This window comes from Thermobia domestica, chromosome 5 (assembly GCF_964235325.1).
Source record: "Thermobia domestica chromosome 5, izTheDome1.hap1.1, whole genome shotgun sequence".
NCBI classification, from domain to species: Eukaryota; Metazoa; Arthropoda; class Insecta; order Zygentoma; family Lepismatidae; genus Thermobia; species Thermobia domestica.
Genome location: NC_137458.1, coordinates 95,330,041 through 95,348,304, shown reverse-complemented (window position 1 = coordinate 95,348,304; position 18,264 = coordinate 95,330,041). Strand labels below are relative to the sequence as shown.

At 34.5% G+C, this 18,264-nt stretch overlaps 1 protein-coding gene across 5 annotated transcripts in view; it reads left to right on the top strand.

The window, feature by feature from the left end:
• Nucleotides 1-13,475, top strand: part of scat (VPS54 subunit of GARP complex scat) — a 112,856-nt gene extending 99,381 nt beyond the window's left edge. For all 5 annotated transcript variants that reach the window (XM_081758849.1, XM_081758852.1, XM_081758851.1 and 2 more), the window contains exon 19: nt 13,294-13,475. In XM_081758849.1, coding sequence (XP_081614975.1) covers nt 13,294-13,405 — 112 coding nt within the window. In that variant the 3' untranslated portion in view covers nt 13,406-13,475. The remainder of the gene's footprint in view (nt 1-13,293) is intronic.
• The last annotated feature ends 4,789 nt before the right edge of the window (nt 13,476-18,264 follow it).

Genomic DNA, 18,264 nt, shown 5'->3' with positions numbered 1-18,264 from the left:
AAGGAGTCAAATACTATTCTCCCCGCGCGAAGAATGGGCCTTTCAATTAATACAGCAACATGATTGGATGCAAAATCTCACCAAACACTGTCACGAGCATAATGAATATGCACACATTGTGTGTGTTTTTTTGTTAATAATGTGCGAATGAATTAACCAGTTGGAATTCTATAGTTTTTGGCACTATACGGAGAATAACGTTCTCTCTACCTCAAAAAAACTGAAGTAAAATTGGTTAAACCGTTCCGAAGTTACTCACAAGAGAGCATGATGAGATGCATATATCTACGGCTGCTGATGATCATACGTATGAAACAAGTGCGGTAACCTGTTCGGTGTAGCTGTATTTTTCTTCGTTGAGAAAGCTATGTTACATTGCATGAATAGTTGAATAAAAGTAGTATTTTGGAAAATGGTCACCAAGCGTAGATTAGCTATGTCGTGTTACATACCAGAATTTGAATGGTGGTTGAGAGAATGAATGGTGGTTGCAGTTGTAACCATCGCGTTGATGACGTCGTTACAAAGCGTGTGGCAAGAAGTACGTAGATGAAAGATTGACGTTCGCCACGTTTACATATACTAAGCATGTGTATAGTAGTCAAAACCTAGTAAGCTCCTTTACCCCATGATACACTTTTTTTTTTTTTTTTTTTTGTCCGTTCTTTTAAAGACTGAAAGCTTACTTTGTACAGTCGACTCAGAATATTGCTTCTTGTGAGTAAACTGTTTTGGCTGTGAAAAAATCAAACTATTCAGGATATGTCCACAAAACTATTCAGGTACTTTTAATTTTGTTTCCCAAACAAGAAGTATTTGTGTGTATCAGGAATTACATTAATAATATCTAAAGATTGAATTGTAGGCAAATAGAGTAGCAAGCATATAATAATGAGCGAACTTCTCCATCCTTCTCCGTAAAGTTGCTCAACCGAAAGTTTCATTACGTATATCTTTTGAACCAAGAACGATAAAGACATGAGACTTGAAGCAAATATAAGCGTGTTCTATGTAGATATTTTTGAGATCATGACCAGTGTTGGAATTTGTAACGTTTTTGTGTAGTAGTAACGAAAGAAAGTATCGAAAGTGTAAAATAAAAAATGTACAAAATGAAGAAAATCAATATTCAGTTGCAGAAAACTGATTTCCTGCAGGTGAATCCCTATGTATATGTGCAATATGCATCAACATTTATCCATTGGTGTCAAAATGTGAGAAAGTTCATGCAGTGTTGCCACGTAAAAAGGCTGTTTAATGCAAGTCTGTAAAATGGGTGTTTTTTGACAGAAACACTGCCCCTGCCAACACAGTTGTTGTAAAATTACTGCAACGGGTGTATTTTAGGTTAATGACAAGCAATGAGAATTCGCACGTAATTGATAACCTGAGTTTTTATCGCAAATTTTTGCGATAAAAATATACCCTCCCCCCCTGGCAACTGTCATAAAAACTCAGGTTATCAATTATATGCAAATTCTCATTGTGTTGGCAGGGGATGCGTTTCTGTCAAAAAATGCCCATTTTACAGACCTGTATTAAATAGCTTTCTTACATGACAGCACTTCATGAACTTTCTCACATTTTGACACCAATGGATAAATGTTGATGCATACTGCATATATACACAGGGATTCAACCGCAGGGAATCAGTTTTCTGCAACTGAGTATTGATTTTCTTCATTTTGTACATTTTTTTATTTTTATTTATTTTTATTTTTTTTTTATTTTACACTTTCGATACTTTCTTTCGCCACTACACAGAAACGTTACAAATTCCAACATTGGTCATGATCTCAAAAATATCTTCATAGAACACGCTTATATTTGTTTCAAGTCTGTCTATATCGTTCTTGGTTCAAAAGATATGCGCAATCAAACTATGGGTTGCGCAACTTTACGGACACACTGTATAATTATTATTATCGTACTTTGAGTATCCAGTTAGGTCAATGAATTTATATAATTTCAGCATCTCTTATACTTCCAGTAGTAACTTTTTAAAAATTGCTTACACTAAACTCATCGCTAGAATCTTCTCTCCTGCGGAGCTATCGTAGAAGAATGCAGGAAACAAATGATCACAAAGTGCAGTTGTAGTTAATGATAACGCTGAAATTCCAGAAAAGTTGGAAAAGTGTGTTGAAGTGTAGAAACTGATAAATAGTTTTTGTAGAATTTCTGTGTTATCATTTCGAAGATTTATGTTCCATTAATTTTCTAGGATAGCTCCACAAGAGGTAAGATCCTAGCAATAAGTTTAGTGTAAGCAGTATTTAAAAAGTTCTGGTGAAACCGTAAGAGTATGCTGAAATTGTATAAATAATTCACCTAACTTGATGCTCAATGTAAGAATATTGTTCAATATGTATCTTATGCATCCATAGTCAAGTAGTTACTTATAGAGTTAGAATATAATTCCTTAGATTTATTTATAGAATCTTGGATATAGTTATTTACACTGGAATCATTAAACGATCAATTACATTAACGTAAATTAAAGTCGGTCAAGGCGTGATTTAAGAGTACCATCCTGGAATTCACTCGGGTAGTACTGAGGAAGCCCCTGCAAAAACTTATCAGGATGGCTGGCTACTAATCTAGGACCTCTGAATTACGAATCAAGAACGCCAACTACTAACTCACTCGGTAAACGCGGTAATTACCAAAAGTACCAGTAGCTCATGACATTAAAATACAGAAAAGTGTGGCCACTGGGTTGGTTGGATAATGGAACTCATTCTCTAGTGTGTCTGACGGGTGATCTTTAAATTAAGTTCAAAGAGAGTATCTGACTTCACTGTATTTTTTACCACTAATGGTCTAGAAGTTAAGTGTACTTTCCTAATGTTAGGAATATGTTAGATCGTTAGTTAAATATCGTGATAAACAAAAGGTCTGTCAATTAGGACACACCTTACCTACTGGAAAAATTCTTGAGAGCTACAGATCCAAAAGAAACTGATTGCCAGTAACCAAGTAGGTATGTTAGTGCCTTAGTGTTGTGTGCATTTCAATCTCAATTACAGTCTCACAATAAAATCATGGTATCTAAAGCTATAGAAATAATTTGTTTCTAGATAGCACACGTTATCTTACGACATTAGTTACAATATTACTTAAGGTCATAATTCCGTTTTTTTTTGTTTGTTACTACTGATCTGAATTTATTTTACCATTTGAATGATAAAATTATTTAGTTTTGTAATTCGTATTTCATCCATGGTGCAAAACAATGATCTTCAGGTACTTCTCGTACTACTTTGTAAACAAGTTAATCTGTTTCCAAAGTATTTTCTGTTTATTACGTGGAACAACGGTTTTGGAGATTTCAAAATTTGTACTAACCAAAAATTGATCGAAGTTAAAAATTTCATAGTGATATGTAAAAAAGTTTCTTATGTACTGATAATTCATTCATTATGTATCTGAAATGGGAAAGTATCTGAAATGAGAAATTTTAGGTTATAGGAAAAATCTCTTAACATCGTATGAACACGTTTGTCGAAAACTTGAGTAAAGGTCCTATTTCTGACTACTTGTGGGATGAGAACAAGTTGGGGTAAAGACCAACAGAATTAGGTTGTTGTATACTGCTATATGAGTGATTATACTGCATATTATATTTGGAAAGTATATTATTATTATTATTATTATTATTATTATTATTATTATTATTATTATTATTATTATTATTATTATTATTATTATTATTATTATTATTATTATTATTATTATTATTATTATTATTATTATTATTATTATTATTATTATTATTATTATTATTATTATTATTATTATTATTATTATTATTATTATTATTATTATTATTATTATTATTATTATTATTATTATTATTATTATTATTATTATTATTATTATTATTATTATTATTATTATTATTATTATTATTATTATTATTATTAGAGAAAAGTCACCAAAGTCGGACCCCCCTTTTGTTTTTGGACCGTATCTCTAAATATTACGAAGTTTTTAATTTTCATTTCATTGAAATAATATCTTTGGTATGTTGTCAAACATTAGACATTAGTCAATTCATCATACAGCTCATAAGATTTTGCTAAAGAATTATTTAATGAAAAGTGACGAAAATGACGTTTAGGAAAAAGGTCTCCAAAGTCGGACCCCCGTAATAACTAACATTAAAGTCACAAATAAGCTATCAAAATAGCACAAAACTTTATTTTACAAATACGATACACATGCCTGAACAATAGAAAAATACACGGTGCACTAAGTCAAATGAAAAACAACAACAAAAACCAAAAGCAAACCTCATTATTTGTCCCCTTACGACAGAAGTCACAAATATGTATCACATTGCACACTGTATACAATTCATTCTTACAATCCATAGAGAACGTCTCCCTGCAAAACAAGCAATAAGCATCATTGTCGTTTGTCACTCCTGCTTGTGGAATATCCAAATCGCTGTCTCCGCTAGAAATGAACGAAATGTGACCACACTCTGAAGTGTCGTCGTCCCGATCACGAACTGTGCACATAAGATCTCCAATTCGCTTGCTACATCCGCGTGCTTGTAGTGTATTGTCTTGAGAAATGTAGTTATGTTTGTTCATGGGTATCCTTCCTGTACTGGGCGAAGGTTTCATTCCCTTTCCCTTTGAGTTTGCCATCGATTGAAGTAGATTATGTTTGTATGGAGAAGAAGTCATGACAAAGTATGATGTTGCCTTCCGACCTTTCCTGGACATTTTTTTTTGCGCATGATGGGTATTGAGCTGATATCCAAGGGACCAATCTCATCGCTCACTGAGAAATCGGACCTGACTGATGTGAAATAGATGCTGATGCAGTGCAGGTAGCGAAGAGTAGCCATCGCCAATACAGAAACTTCTACCTCATCATTGAACAAGGGGCGTGCAGCAGGAAGTAAATAGGAATCCTGGAATGCAACTCTATCCATCACGACTCTGGAACTCACTAAATGGAATAATAAACACTTCTGGCCAGAGTATATACACTTATTTATTAAAAACTAAATACAGTGTAACGGTTTCGACAACTTAATGTTGTCTTCATCCTGCAGGGCTCCCAGCTGTCCTGTTTTCCTATTTTTTCCTATATTTTGGAAATTTATCTACAGTTGTCCTATATTTTAATCTTGTTCTTTATTTCCTGTATTTTTCAGTCATTGAATTATTAAAAATCAAGCCAAAGGCAGTTCTAGTGATGATTTAAATTGCTACATATTAGCAATATGCTTAAATGTTAAATTTGTTTTTTCTTATCCTTCCATGGCCACTTTTCCCCCTCTTTGTCTCCCATGTGCTTATTCTTCCCCAGTGAAGCTTAGCTGAGGAACCTTGCCATGGTCCAGTTTCTTATAACGCAAGTTGTGTTAGCATTTTCCTTCAGCAGTGTGTGCAGCACTATTGACTAGGCATTGACGTGTGTTGGTATTCACCAACATATCCCAACACCTTCCAATATTGTTGTACATAATACGCGTCCTGGAAAACCTGGAAATAAGTGTGTCGTGGAAACGCTCTGGAAAAGTAATGGAAAGCAGGAAAATGGTGAAAATCCTGGAAATTATTTATGAACTAGAAATGTCCTGAAATTTATGTTGTATAACTGTTGTTAGAAGTGTATATATAATTTGCAGAGCTATGATGAATGAAATGCTGTTACATTATTTATTTCAGAGGGAAATACTTTGATCAAATAATTCAATGTTTAACTAGATTCAAGTATTTTATTACAGAGAAATAAGTTACCAATCTTCTTTTTCCATTAGAAAGATATGAAGTAATGAAAAATAATGTCAAAGTTTATCTGTAAATAAAAAGAAACTAAAAGGATAGTAAAAAGGTAGAGAAATAGTTAATATTTTTGCATGCATTAATTAAATTTACGTATTGAAAATTGTGTATGAATAACGGCATGTTAAAAGTGTTAAATGCCAAGGTATTCTTATAAATGAGAGTTAACTATTTCTTTTTCTTCTGAGGTAGTGCGAATATGTTCTGAATTCTAAAAATATTGGAGCTGCATTATTTAGTGTTTTTACTATTTTCAATAACAAATAGTTGTCCATTGGGGTGAAGGGTGACCTTTTCTGACAATTCATTTATATTCTTTTTTTTTTTTTTCCTTCAGAGCGTAATATTCTATTGTATAAACCAAACTGTCCTATTTTATAAACCAAACTGTCCTATATTTTTTCAAAGTCCTTCTGGGAGGCCTGATCCTGGAATATATGTCTATCGACCTTAAATTCTTTACTTGCCCTTTTGTATTCGATTGTCTTTGTCCTAATTGCTTTGATTGCTCTTTCCATGTTCTGGGCAGTGGCGGCTAATGTTAGCGTTGCAGCGTTGTGCAACGACCAAAGTATTTCAAGAAAAAAATATTATTAGCAATAGTAGTAAAGAACAGAAAAAATACTTTCTAATACTCCTATATATACTTTAAATAACATATTTCTTTTACTTCTGTAACTGTCCGTTTCGTTAATCCGTTTTAAAAAGTGAAAAATAATCCGTCACAGAGTCTCTAATTTATATTGTGTTGCAGCGAGCATACAACGACCAGATTCCTTCAGCGCGGGAATTGGAGCGAATGTTAAGTCTCCTTTCCCCTATCTCAGAAGTTAAAGGGTCTGGTCGTTGCTGTGCTTCTGCAACACAGCACGGTTTCCATTGAATGAGAAGATTTTTCGCACTAAATAAGCTTTCTGAATTTTCTTTCACTAGCAATTAACAAACGGAATTTGTTTTTATGCATTCATATTTTTAAATTACGGTACTTATACTGAAGCAAATCAATATAATGACAATTTAAAAAAAGTGATTGCAAAATTACAAAATAATAAAGAAAATATGTAGTAGAGCAGAAATCAAATGAATGTAGATCCGCATTTACAAGTTAATTCTTAGTTTATATAGATAATGAAGGTTTCTTCTACAGTAATTTGTGAACCAAATATTAATAAGTCAATATGCAGAATCCCCCCCCCCTCTGTGGATAGTATTTTAGTATATACATATTTCTTTTATAAAATAAGTATATTTTATATTCTTGATAAAACTGTACGGTGGGGAACGCCACATTGAATTTGGGACTAGTTAGCAATGCTCAAAGCGTAGCCACGAGGGGGTCCACAGGGTTCGGACCTCCCAAAAATTTTGGAACTTGACTAACATTTCTAGACTTTCCTAACGAACTATACTTGTTTAACAGAGAAATTATTGATGTACGCTAAATATTTTATTTTACGCCTCATCATGTACTCTTTCTTTTCTTATAGAAATAAACGTTCTATCATTTTTTCTAAAAATATAGGTGACAGTAATTAAGAATTACTTATCTTTTCGGGTACAGTATAAGGCAGGTTCGTTATTGCGTAGACGTATTGGACCTTCCTCAAATACTTTGGACCCCTCCCAGCTAACATGTTGTTCCTATATCTGGCGGGTTTCAAGGTTGCTTTCCAGAACGTATGACATTTATAAACATTGTTTCGCCTCATGTGGAAGTATATTGTGTTCATCATGCATTGCGTAACAACCAAGACGGATGATTTGGAATGTAGTTTTTTTTTTTCTTTTACGCTCATATGTGTGTGTGTGTGTGTTGATATATGAATAGGGTTGCCAACTCTGTAAAATAAAAAAACCGGCACTTCCTCAAAATTCTCTATGATAGAACGTGAAGTATCTCTGTTCGGACCTATCCATGGAAAGGAAATGTACTATCGTGAACAAAAGTGCATTAACACATATATTCTCTATGTCCTTAGAACATTCACTAATAAGCTTAATAGATACATTGTGCTATAAATGAGAAACTAAAATTCATTGGTATTGATCAATTTATTGTATTTACCAGTAACTACCATTTCTTTAAAATTATCGAAACAGATGAACAAAAGTTTAATAATCTTTACGTGACAATTTTGGATTTTGAAAATGAAATTCACTCTTTAAACATATAGTCTCTACTTCAACTATAGGAAATTGCTTTAAGAAGTTCTTTTCCACTCTTAATAAATGTATAAAATTCCTTGAAAGGAAATTTACATTTCCACAATTTATTTTAAATTTTCCTAGATAAATTGTGAATAAAGCGTGCTCAATATACATTTTTTTATAACATTAATCTCTGCTACGAACTCTCTTCAGTCTACACTGAAGAGAAATTCGGATCACTGTCAGGGACTGAGTTTGCTAGAATGAATTGTTCACAATAATCTAGAAAAAATATTTAATGAATCTATAAAGCTACTGAAATTAACATTAACTGTACCTATTGCGTCAGTAAAAGAAGATTCTTTTTTTTTTTTTTTTTTTTTTTTTCAATCAAAAAGAATTGACACTTTCAAGGAATTGAATGTCCCAAGAAAGGGTATCACCATTGGTTATGCTTTCCATCGAAAAAGACCTGACAGTGAGAATACAAGAATTCAACCAGCATGTATTAGGCAGATTTGTTCCAATCAAAGGGAGAAGAATGAACTTACTAATTAAATAAGATGATTAATCGAATTAAATGTTTTGCATGTTTTATTTTTTTAAAAACAGAATTTTATTTAATTTAACATGTCATATAGCATTTGCATCTAAAGTTATTCTGATTAGTCAATGAGTCCACTTTATATCTTCTGACTCCGATCGTTCGTACTGCAACACCCGAAACCACAATCCACCGGCCGCCACTGGTTCTGGGCATCCCGCTTTCTTTCACTACCACTGCAATTCGTTCGGGACATCTGAAACAATATGTACAATGGCTTTAGCAACAATCTACAATCCTTCGTTTACAATACAGACATAAGAAATCAGGAGTCCGACTTAGTCAACTTTGTTGTTTGTACTTCACTCGACATACACCAGTTTCAACTGTATGTACTGCCAAACAAACAGCACAGTTACAAAGAATAGTACTTTCTAAAGATTAAACTGTGCAAAGTCTGTCCACTGACCTTCTCAAACTTTCCCAAATGACAGGTTTCTGCACGGACGTCAAAACTTCCAGCCACACCAAAACAAAGAATGCCTCAGTTTTGCGGGTGTTACTTGCAGTTTGGTGCTTAATTGTCTTTTCGTTCCTATCCATTCCAACACGCAAAGCCACTTGCCTTGCGAAATAAACGGAGGGTCCTACTATGGTGACTTTTCTTTATTATTATTATTATTATTATTATTATTATTATTTTCGTCTTGGTAATTCGGAAAAGATTACAGAGGATAGACAAAATATCAGTATACATAAAGGTAAAACTAATTCCTTAGAGCAGTGTTTCTCAAAGTGTGGGTCGCGAGAAATTTTTCCTTTGAATTGTGAAAATTTTATTTTGATGCAGAAACATATGTTGCGAAGTAAGTACCATTCAGAAAATGAAAATTGAAAGCGTTTGTTAATGAGGTGAAGAGTAAGTATTTACTCAGAGCCCTGGCCTGTTGTACAGTCAGTAAAGATGCTGGATTAGAATGGGAAAAGAATGGGAGAGTCAAAATCTATTATGGGGTAAGGCATTGCATTGAGAATAGTTTTAGCTCTGTATTACCTTTATATGGAAAAATTAGAAATGTGATTTACAAAATTTAATTGGTTTGAAATACCACCATTTCGTAGAATGACAATGTGTATTTGAATAAAAGTAGGTGGGCCACAAAGTACTTTCTAATATTTAATGTGGATTGCGGTAACAAGTTTGAGAACCAGTGCCTTAGAGAATACTAGGGAAAAAACTTTACTTTTTGTTTTACATCCTCAGCGCACTACCAGATTAGAATACAACGTATTTTCATTTGTTGTTAATAAAAAGGATTGTCTTGGATGAAAAGAGTACATATTTATAGCGTATGTTAGCCTTTGTGTCTTTTGTAGGCTACTTTTTGAAAACGGGAAGGGAATATGTTTTCACTGTTTGGGCTAGGTTTCATTATTGAAGTACGCTTTATTTCACTTTTATTTACTTTTAAATAAGAAGTAGATCAACTCATCTCACGTAAAAGATAAATTACAATACCCAACAAATAAAAGCTTTTTTTATACCCCCGCGAGTAAAATGAGTGATTCTTAAGGAAACGGTCACACTGATTTCGAAAATCACCATAAAAATGCCCTGTCACGTCAGGTTCAAAAGATATGAACAGTATTCGCATTATATACAGTACAACCCCGATTATCCGACACAGCTTTCGGCACATTTCTCAGCCCCTATTTAACAGATTTACAGCAAATGTTAAGGGTAATTTTCTAGTGCTATCTGGTTATTTCCCCAAAATTTGAAACAGATTGGGTGAATAGAGGCTGAGAAATAGCCCGGAAACCTTGCCGGATAATCTAGGTTCTACTGTATTATACGTACATTAAAGCGTTTCGATGCAGATTGTTGCATGGTCACGCTTATTTTGTTCATCAAACCAATAACGTCTGTATAGAAACATACATTCTCCTCGATAGCAAAATAATGTGCAAAGGATTGATGTCTGTGTAAAAAAAAATGAGAAATTTTTGTACCGGGAGCAAGTAATTTCCATTGCTGTAGTCTAGAACCTAGAAGTTCGGATGCCTCTTTCGACAAATTTAAGTCACGTGCTAAATCATTTAAGTCTTCCCGCTCTATTAAATGTATATCATTGTCAGCATGTAGTGGTATATAGTCCGAATCTTTTGATGTAGAAGCCACTGCCTCCAGAGAAACGTCAGGTTCATTCAAGTTATCGTCTTCCACTGTTTATGTGTCAGGAGGGAACAGGTATTGGCAAATCGTCACTGTGAGGCACAAGTCATATTGCCGAAGGAATATCAGGATACTAGAGGACGTGTTTACTTTTTCTATACATGCCGGAGATCTTAGTCATGCAGAAGTAACAGTCATTAAAGTGGTTTGTTGGTATCCTCCACACCATCGGTACAGCAAACGGAAAGGCCTTTAGTTTCACATGTAAGCACAAGGTAAGATTTGTTGTACAAATTATGCAGCACTGATGAGGAGCCCATGGCTCTTTCTCATCACCAATTCGATAACCGAAGTACAAAGAATAAGTAAGTTTTGTAATGTTATAATTTCTTCCTTTGTAGTTTGGGTGTAAATCTAGCGCGCACACAACAAAAGTTATCCGAATGATTAGTACAATTTCGCCGTGAACCAACTCATTTCATTTTGTACCAATAACTCACTTGATACACAGCACAACACTCGATTTCTAAAACATTATGCTTCAAACGCACTTGAACAATACAGGCGCAAAGAGATCTTGTTAACAACACACTGCCACGCGTTAAAGAGATCTTTTCAACAACTATGAATTCTGACACCTCTCACAGGTATCAATACTTTTTGCTAGGAAAGGAGAACACGATAAGACGATGGGAGATAGGATTTCTCACTTTGAATCATCTATGCATAGTGAAAATACATAGTTATACATGGCGCAAGTGACGAAATAAATGAAATTTTTATAACCTAAAGGGCTTACAACTAGTGTTTCCAATTTATGGATTTTGTCACTAAATCTAGCGATTTGCTAATATATTTTAGAGGCAGGATTTGTTTCGATTACGATTGTTAAACTATGGATTTAGCGACTTTCGAAACGTCGCTCAGTGAATAAATTAGCATTATTTTCATTACAATTAAGGTTTCTAATGACTTTTCGCAGTACGTTTAGTGACATTATTGTTAACGTTGTAGGCAACACTGCATAATTGTTATCTATTTGAAAAGAGATAAGAGGGCTTTGAGAGGCACAATGCCCTTATGGCAAAGTATTTTACATTTTCACTCTTCGATTATTGACGATTAACTGGACTTACTTTACGTTCTTCATTTCAGTAAATTACATGTATGAGCGAAATATACGTGGTGTGATTGGAAAGTTTTAAGACAGTTGGCAACAGTGCTCAGGAGGAGTAGATATAATCGTCCGTTAGCATAGAAGCGGTGGCTTGGTGTATCCTTGAGACATGTTGAAACATGCACTGAAATACCTTTATTCAGTACGGCGTAGCAACCAGTTGAGTGTGGGTGTGTGTGTGTTGGCGGATTTTTAAGTGCCCAAAATGGATGAAAAATTGGAACAACGCATTTGTGTGAAATTTTGCTTTAAAACTGGGAAATCTGCTTCGGAGACTTACGAACTCTTAAAAACAGCTTTTGGAGACAAATGTCAAGATGGCCGCGAGTCAGTAGAGGATGACCCCTGGTCTGGCCGGCCTTCAACATCAAAAACTAACGAAAACATTGCGAAAGTTGGCAATTTAGTGCGCTCGAACCGTAGACTTACAATTAGGGAGATGGCTGAAGACCTGAATTTAAGTTTTTATGCGGTTCAGTCAATTTTAACTGATGATTTGAATATGCGTCGAGTGTCCGCGAAATTCATTCCAAAAGTGTTGTCACACGAGCAGAAACAACACAGACTTGAAGTGTCCCAACCACTGTTTAATCGAGCCGAAATGGACTTAGATTTCTTGAATAGGGTAATAACAGGTGATGAATCATGGGTTTATGGGTATCGTGCATCATGAATTTGCCCCTAAGGTGCAGACAATCAATCAGGAATACTACAAAAATGTCCTTCAGCGTCTGCGCGAAAATGTGCGGTGGAAAAGGCCTGCCCTCTGGAAAGAAAAGAAGTGGATTCTCCACCACGACAATGCACCAGCGCATTGTGTGTTCTCGATCCAGGAATTTTTGGCCAAATTCAACATTCCTGTGCTTCCGCAACCCCCGTATTCCCCAGGTTTGGCCTCGGCCGACTACTACCTCTTTCCTAAATTAAAATTGTCCTCGAAAGGGAAGAGATTTGACTCAATTGAGGACATTCAAGCAAATACGGAGAGAGTGCTTCACACCATCACGGAAAATAATTTTCAAGAATGCTTCCAGAAGTGGAAACACTGTTGGAATCGGTGTGTTCATTCAGCAGGGGATGACTATGAAGGAGATCCATCACAATAGCCTGTAAGTACTGCCATTTTTAAATTACAAGCCCAGTCTTAAAACTTTCCAATCAAACCTCGTATCTCATGCAATATCTCAGAACTGTGACGTGATGTGCAAAAATGGTTATCACTTTCGTTTTCTACGCACCAAAATCATTCAGAATCACCTATTATTTTCTCGGAGGTAAAAATCATGTTGGGCATTGTTATCAGCATGTATACTTTTTTTTTTTTTTTTTGACGGTTGGAAGAGAGATGTAGAATAGAAGCATGGAATAGATTATATATAAAGAATAATATAGTTGTTGTAAGTAGATGATGATAACATGAATTGTGTTTTGCCTCTTTCAGGGTAGTGACTGCAGAGTTAACATTTTATCTGGAAACCTTAAAAAATCTGCAGGTGTTGCCGCCAAATGAACTGAGTGATGATACAATGGATGATATATGGGTACCAAGATAACAGTGATATTGTGTGTTTCATTAAAAAGAAATAAAAAATATGTTATTTATAGCATTATCTTTTGTTTCCAGTATATTCTATTATCCTGTTGTACATATATTTTTATGTAATCTTTCTCAATTTTTCATTTTGTTGTGTTTCTGTAAGTACAGTGACTGGTTCCTGACTAATGTATAAGACGAATTACATAAGACGTGAGGTTCCTTTTAGAATACTATTTATATAATATTTACTCTGGAAATAATATATTGCACTTCTAGAATAAATTCTTTGAGAAAATGCTGTGCTTTCCGCGTTATAGGACCATGGATTTTGGTCATGTTTAGTGATTACTTCTATTAACTAGTGATGCCATTAGGTGGAACCTACTTACACGTGTGAGCTCCTTCATGGCGCCTTTGGTGTGGGAGATCCGGGTTCGATTCCCGGCGGGAGCTCATGTGATTCGGATTCCACGTTAATCAGTAGGTCCACGTCTCATATAGCCTCGCTGCTGAACAGGATATTAAACTGAAAATCAACTCAACTCAACTACTTACACGTGCTGAACGTAACTATTTTATTAGTAACTCAATATGAACAGTCTTACTCTATATCACTGTTTTAATCATAAAGTTTCATTGTACGCTGAGACCTTTGTCGATGATGTAAATGTTGCTAAATTGGATTTATGTGGGAGGGTTCCTGCCTTCCTGAGAGATAAAGTGAATGTTGACCTGCTACCAGGTGCATTCAAGTTACAATACCAATATTTTTTCTCACTAACTAGAAAACTATGAAACTTGAGTCACTTCTCGACGTAATCTCCCTACAGCCGTGCACATGTTTCACAATGTTGATTCCATGAGTCCGTGGCCACAGTGAACGCTTCTTAAAGTCTGTTTTGACCTTTGAAAAATGTTTGTGCTTCCATTGAGCAGACTGGCGTTTCGTTTCAGGATTGAAAAACTGCATCCATGTCTTTTCCATTGTCACACTCGATGAAAAAAGTCTCATTCATGCCGTCATCATGCGTTAACATTATTTGACAACATGCCACGAGCACAACCTTGTGGTCGTCCGTCAGCTTTCATATCGTAAGTATCAAAAACCGTCATCACTCTCACCGCTGCCGCTAGAGTTGTATCCGTACGGTGTTGCCATATCTGTCACGCTTTGACAACGAGTGTTTGCATATTTTAAAATAAGCAGCACGTTTCTATCTGTTACCAATTCTGAGAAAAAAAATGGAGGTTTTAACTTGAGTGCATTTCGTATGATTAAAAATTGATACGAATTTCCTGATAACTGTAATTCACCTTCTAGGTATTTGTAGAATCTGAACACAAAAATTCTGAAGAGTATGAAAATGACGTTAACGTTATCTTCTTCAGTTGACATCATTGCACTGTATGATTAAAATACAATTACATTGTAATATAAGGCAAGATTGTTCGTATTTGAGTTATTCATTATGTATCTGGTGCTAGAGGTCCCTGGTTGGATCCCATGTCAAGTGAGTTTGTAGTGGACAGCATCGTGTTCGTGGGCTTCATTGGGTTCTCCCGTTTTCTCCCACATTCTTATTCCACCAATCATTTCATTGTTATACACCTTTATCAGTCATCCGTCTCCTTAAACGTACAGGGCAAAATTGTGGGAAGTAGAATTGGAAATTTCATTTTATATATCCTATAGCATCTATTAGCAATTTATTAGCAGTTTATTTTAAGACATGCACTCAATACAGATGTCGCTGATAATAAATTGTTTACAGTAACATTCATATTCATCTAAGAATATTCCATGTTGTCTGTTTTCTGTAGTACATTTACAAAGTAACAAAATAGTTTGTAACGCTCGAATACTCACGAACAATTCAAGATTTGCTAGTATTTCTATATGTGACACTGTACTAAAATCTAATGCTTATCTTGCCGTGTAAAAAAGAGAAGTGCCAAGATAGTTCAATGTGCAGACCTAATAATCACGTTGTTTAAAACACTTCAAATCTTGACTAAAGAGAGCATTGCAGTTGCGTAGTCCCATTAACAGTATTCAAAATACTGGAGAAGCGAAGATTTATACCAGTATACACCCGGGTTAGGACTTAAATAAATCTAAATTATCTTTCCCATTGAAATTAATGTAAATATAATGAATCCGTTCTAGCCACAGAAACGTGATAGTGTATTTTCTGCAGGTTTAAATTTTTTTGTGTGATGATGGATATAGAATGAAGAAAAACTTCCAAAGACAAATAAATAACACTAAATTGAACAAAACAGTATTGAGATTAAAAAATACAAAAAAAAAGACAAAGTAGGTTTTGAATACAGAACTCTTGATAGATAATATGAATATTAATGCAAGAAAAGAGAACTTTTTTGTTAAACAAGCAGATCTTCTGTAAATGTGAATTCTATAACCACGTTGGACCACCTAGGTTCACTCTTTGTGCGTTATAGAATTCTGACAGATAATATTTCATATCCCGAAATATTGTTCGTAAAGCTAAGGGCTTCTAAGTCTCGGATCCACTGTATTTTGGTTAACTACTTGCGGAATGCTATGTAATAAAGTATCTCTGAGGTATTATGTATAGTTCAGTAGTTACTTATGTACCAGATGCCCACCTAACCAGGAATAAGCCTTGATTTCCTATACAATAAAATACCCTGGAATAAGCCATGAATTTCGTTATCAAACCTTAAAGATTTAAAAAATTAGTTTTTTTTCTGTTTCTTGTATGTACGAGGGCAAGTGTAATTATTCCACTGCAACGTACTGACCGCCGTGTCGTGCCTCGGGTCTTGCCCACACTTCGGTCCTACACGTTGTAGTTTATATTGTTGTGCGGCCAGTAAAGGTTATTTTTGTGAACTTTCTGACCGTGAAATTAAAAATTTTGAACGTAAAAATAGTGAGAAAGCTGTGAATTCGATTATTTAGTTTGAAATGGGAACCCTATGTATGTAAATTTTGACGCGGTAAATGGAAACAACAATTTCGCTACGAAAAGCTGTGTGATTTAATTTAATAGCATTTTTTATTTTCCATTAATTTCAGAAATTTTAAAAAAAAAGTCCTCACTAAACATTGAAACTTATGAATTTACAGTTACATCACTCGAACATTTATTTCTTTACAAAAATGTTCTATTTTAAAATGTGAATAAACAGTTATTAAGTAGATAACTGGAACACGTATTTCGTTGATTGTATTTGGAAGAGTTTTCCGTGCTCTGTTAACCGCGTACTCTATGGTCTTGTTCAACAGGTTAAGTCATTTACATGTGTACATTTGCACCAGAAATGGAACCTGTATGTATAAAGTGATTTCGAGCTTCATGTGAGTGACTCAACCTGGTGAACAAGGTCTCAGAATAAACAGTAAGGAAAACTTAGACATAATTAACGAAATAAGTATTTCACTTATTTCCTTTAAAAAGTCGCAAATGCTGTCTTTGAATGGACAACTTTTACCAGTCCAATCAAGATTATATATGTACAGTAAGATTTCTTGTAACACCAAAACAACGGCATTTCTGTATTCTTTGTCGCTTCTTTTCTGGCAGGCAAGCTTACAATGAAGGCTTCTCGTAATAGCTTACTGGAAGCAGTTCATTGATTAGAGAAATAACGTGGATTCTTTGATATCGTAAACTGAGGTTACTTGGAAAATCTGAAGCTATTTGGAAAACTGACATATTTTGTGAGAGAACTATGACAGATATGTCATTTTCTTCCAGACCAATGAAAAGTAGGCACCTTAACGAAGCAATATGGATGGTGCTGTTTTCTCATTTATAGACTGGTATAAAAATTCTCACAGCAATTGATACTTTTTTGTGTTTTTTCAATTTTGTGTAAATTGTCCCTGTGTTTCCGTAATGAAAAGTGATTTTTACCTGATACTTTTGTGTTTTTTCAATTTTGTGTAAATTGTCCCTGTTTCCGTAATGAAAAGTGATTTTTACCTGGTTGTACTGAATATCATCGATCTCAGAAGTTTCCTAATGAGACGAATTAGTTTTATCGTTTCCACTTCCTTTCTGGGACAGTCTGTGGCCATTTTTTAAAATTTCCTTCCTTTTTCTACAAAAAATGATGGTATTGATCAGGGAATAGACAACGATTATATCATGGAAGTTTTGCCTGAACCTACCTACAACCGCAGAGAACAGGTTTTTCCATATGACTTTGCAGCAAAGAATTTCAGTATGTGAATTTTTGGTCCTTATCGTACTGTGTTACATTATTATAACAGTAGCGCATGATATTTTTGCAGAGAGTTAACGTATATGTACACTTGTAAAAATGGGACCAGGTAATTTTGTAAACCAATGTAGGGCAATTACTGATGTGATATATACATAAATTTCATAAAATTATGTAAGACATGTTTTAGTGTCTTATGCGTGGATTGGCATTTGCCAAAATTTCCCTGCATTCTGTGAAAAACTACCGTTTATAAATACATATTAAAAAAAAAAAAAAACTGGTTCTGTAGGCCTTTAGGAAGACAAGCTCACCACTGTAGTTAGTTTAGATGTATTGTGTTTAACTAAAAGGTTGTGTAATATATATATATATATATATATTATTTAAAACAGCCTAGGAACACATTACTATGAAATAAACATAGGCATGTTGCATATCAATCTTTTCAGGAAAGTGTGATCTTGTAAGTAGTTCTTTCCAAATAACCCAATTTTCAACAGCTCTTACTACTATGAAAAGGCATATATTTGGGGCTACTTGGAAAACTGCATGTTCTAGGTGCTGGGAGTCTTCAATTTCATTAAAATTGTGTTGTGACTACAGGAAAAGGTAACATGAACTAAGCTCTAGAAACATCACAGGAAGAAAAATTAATTG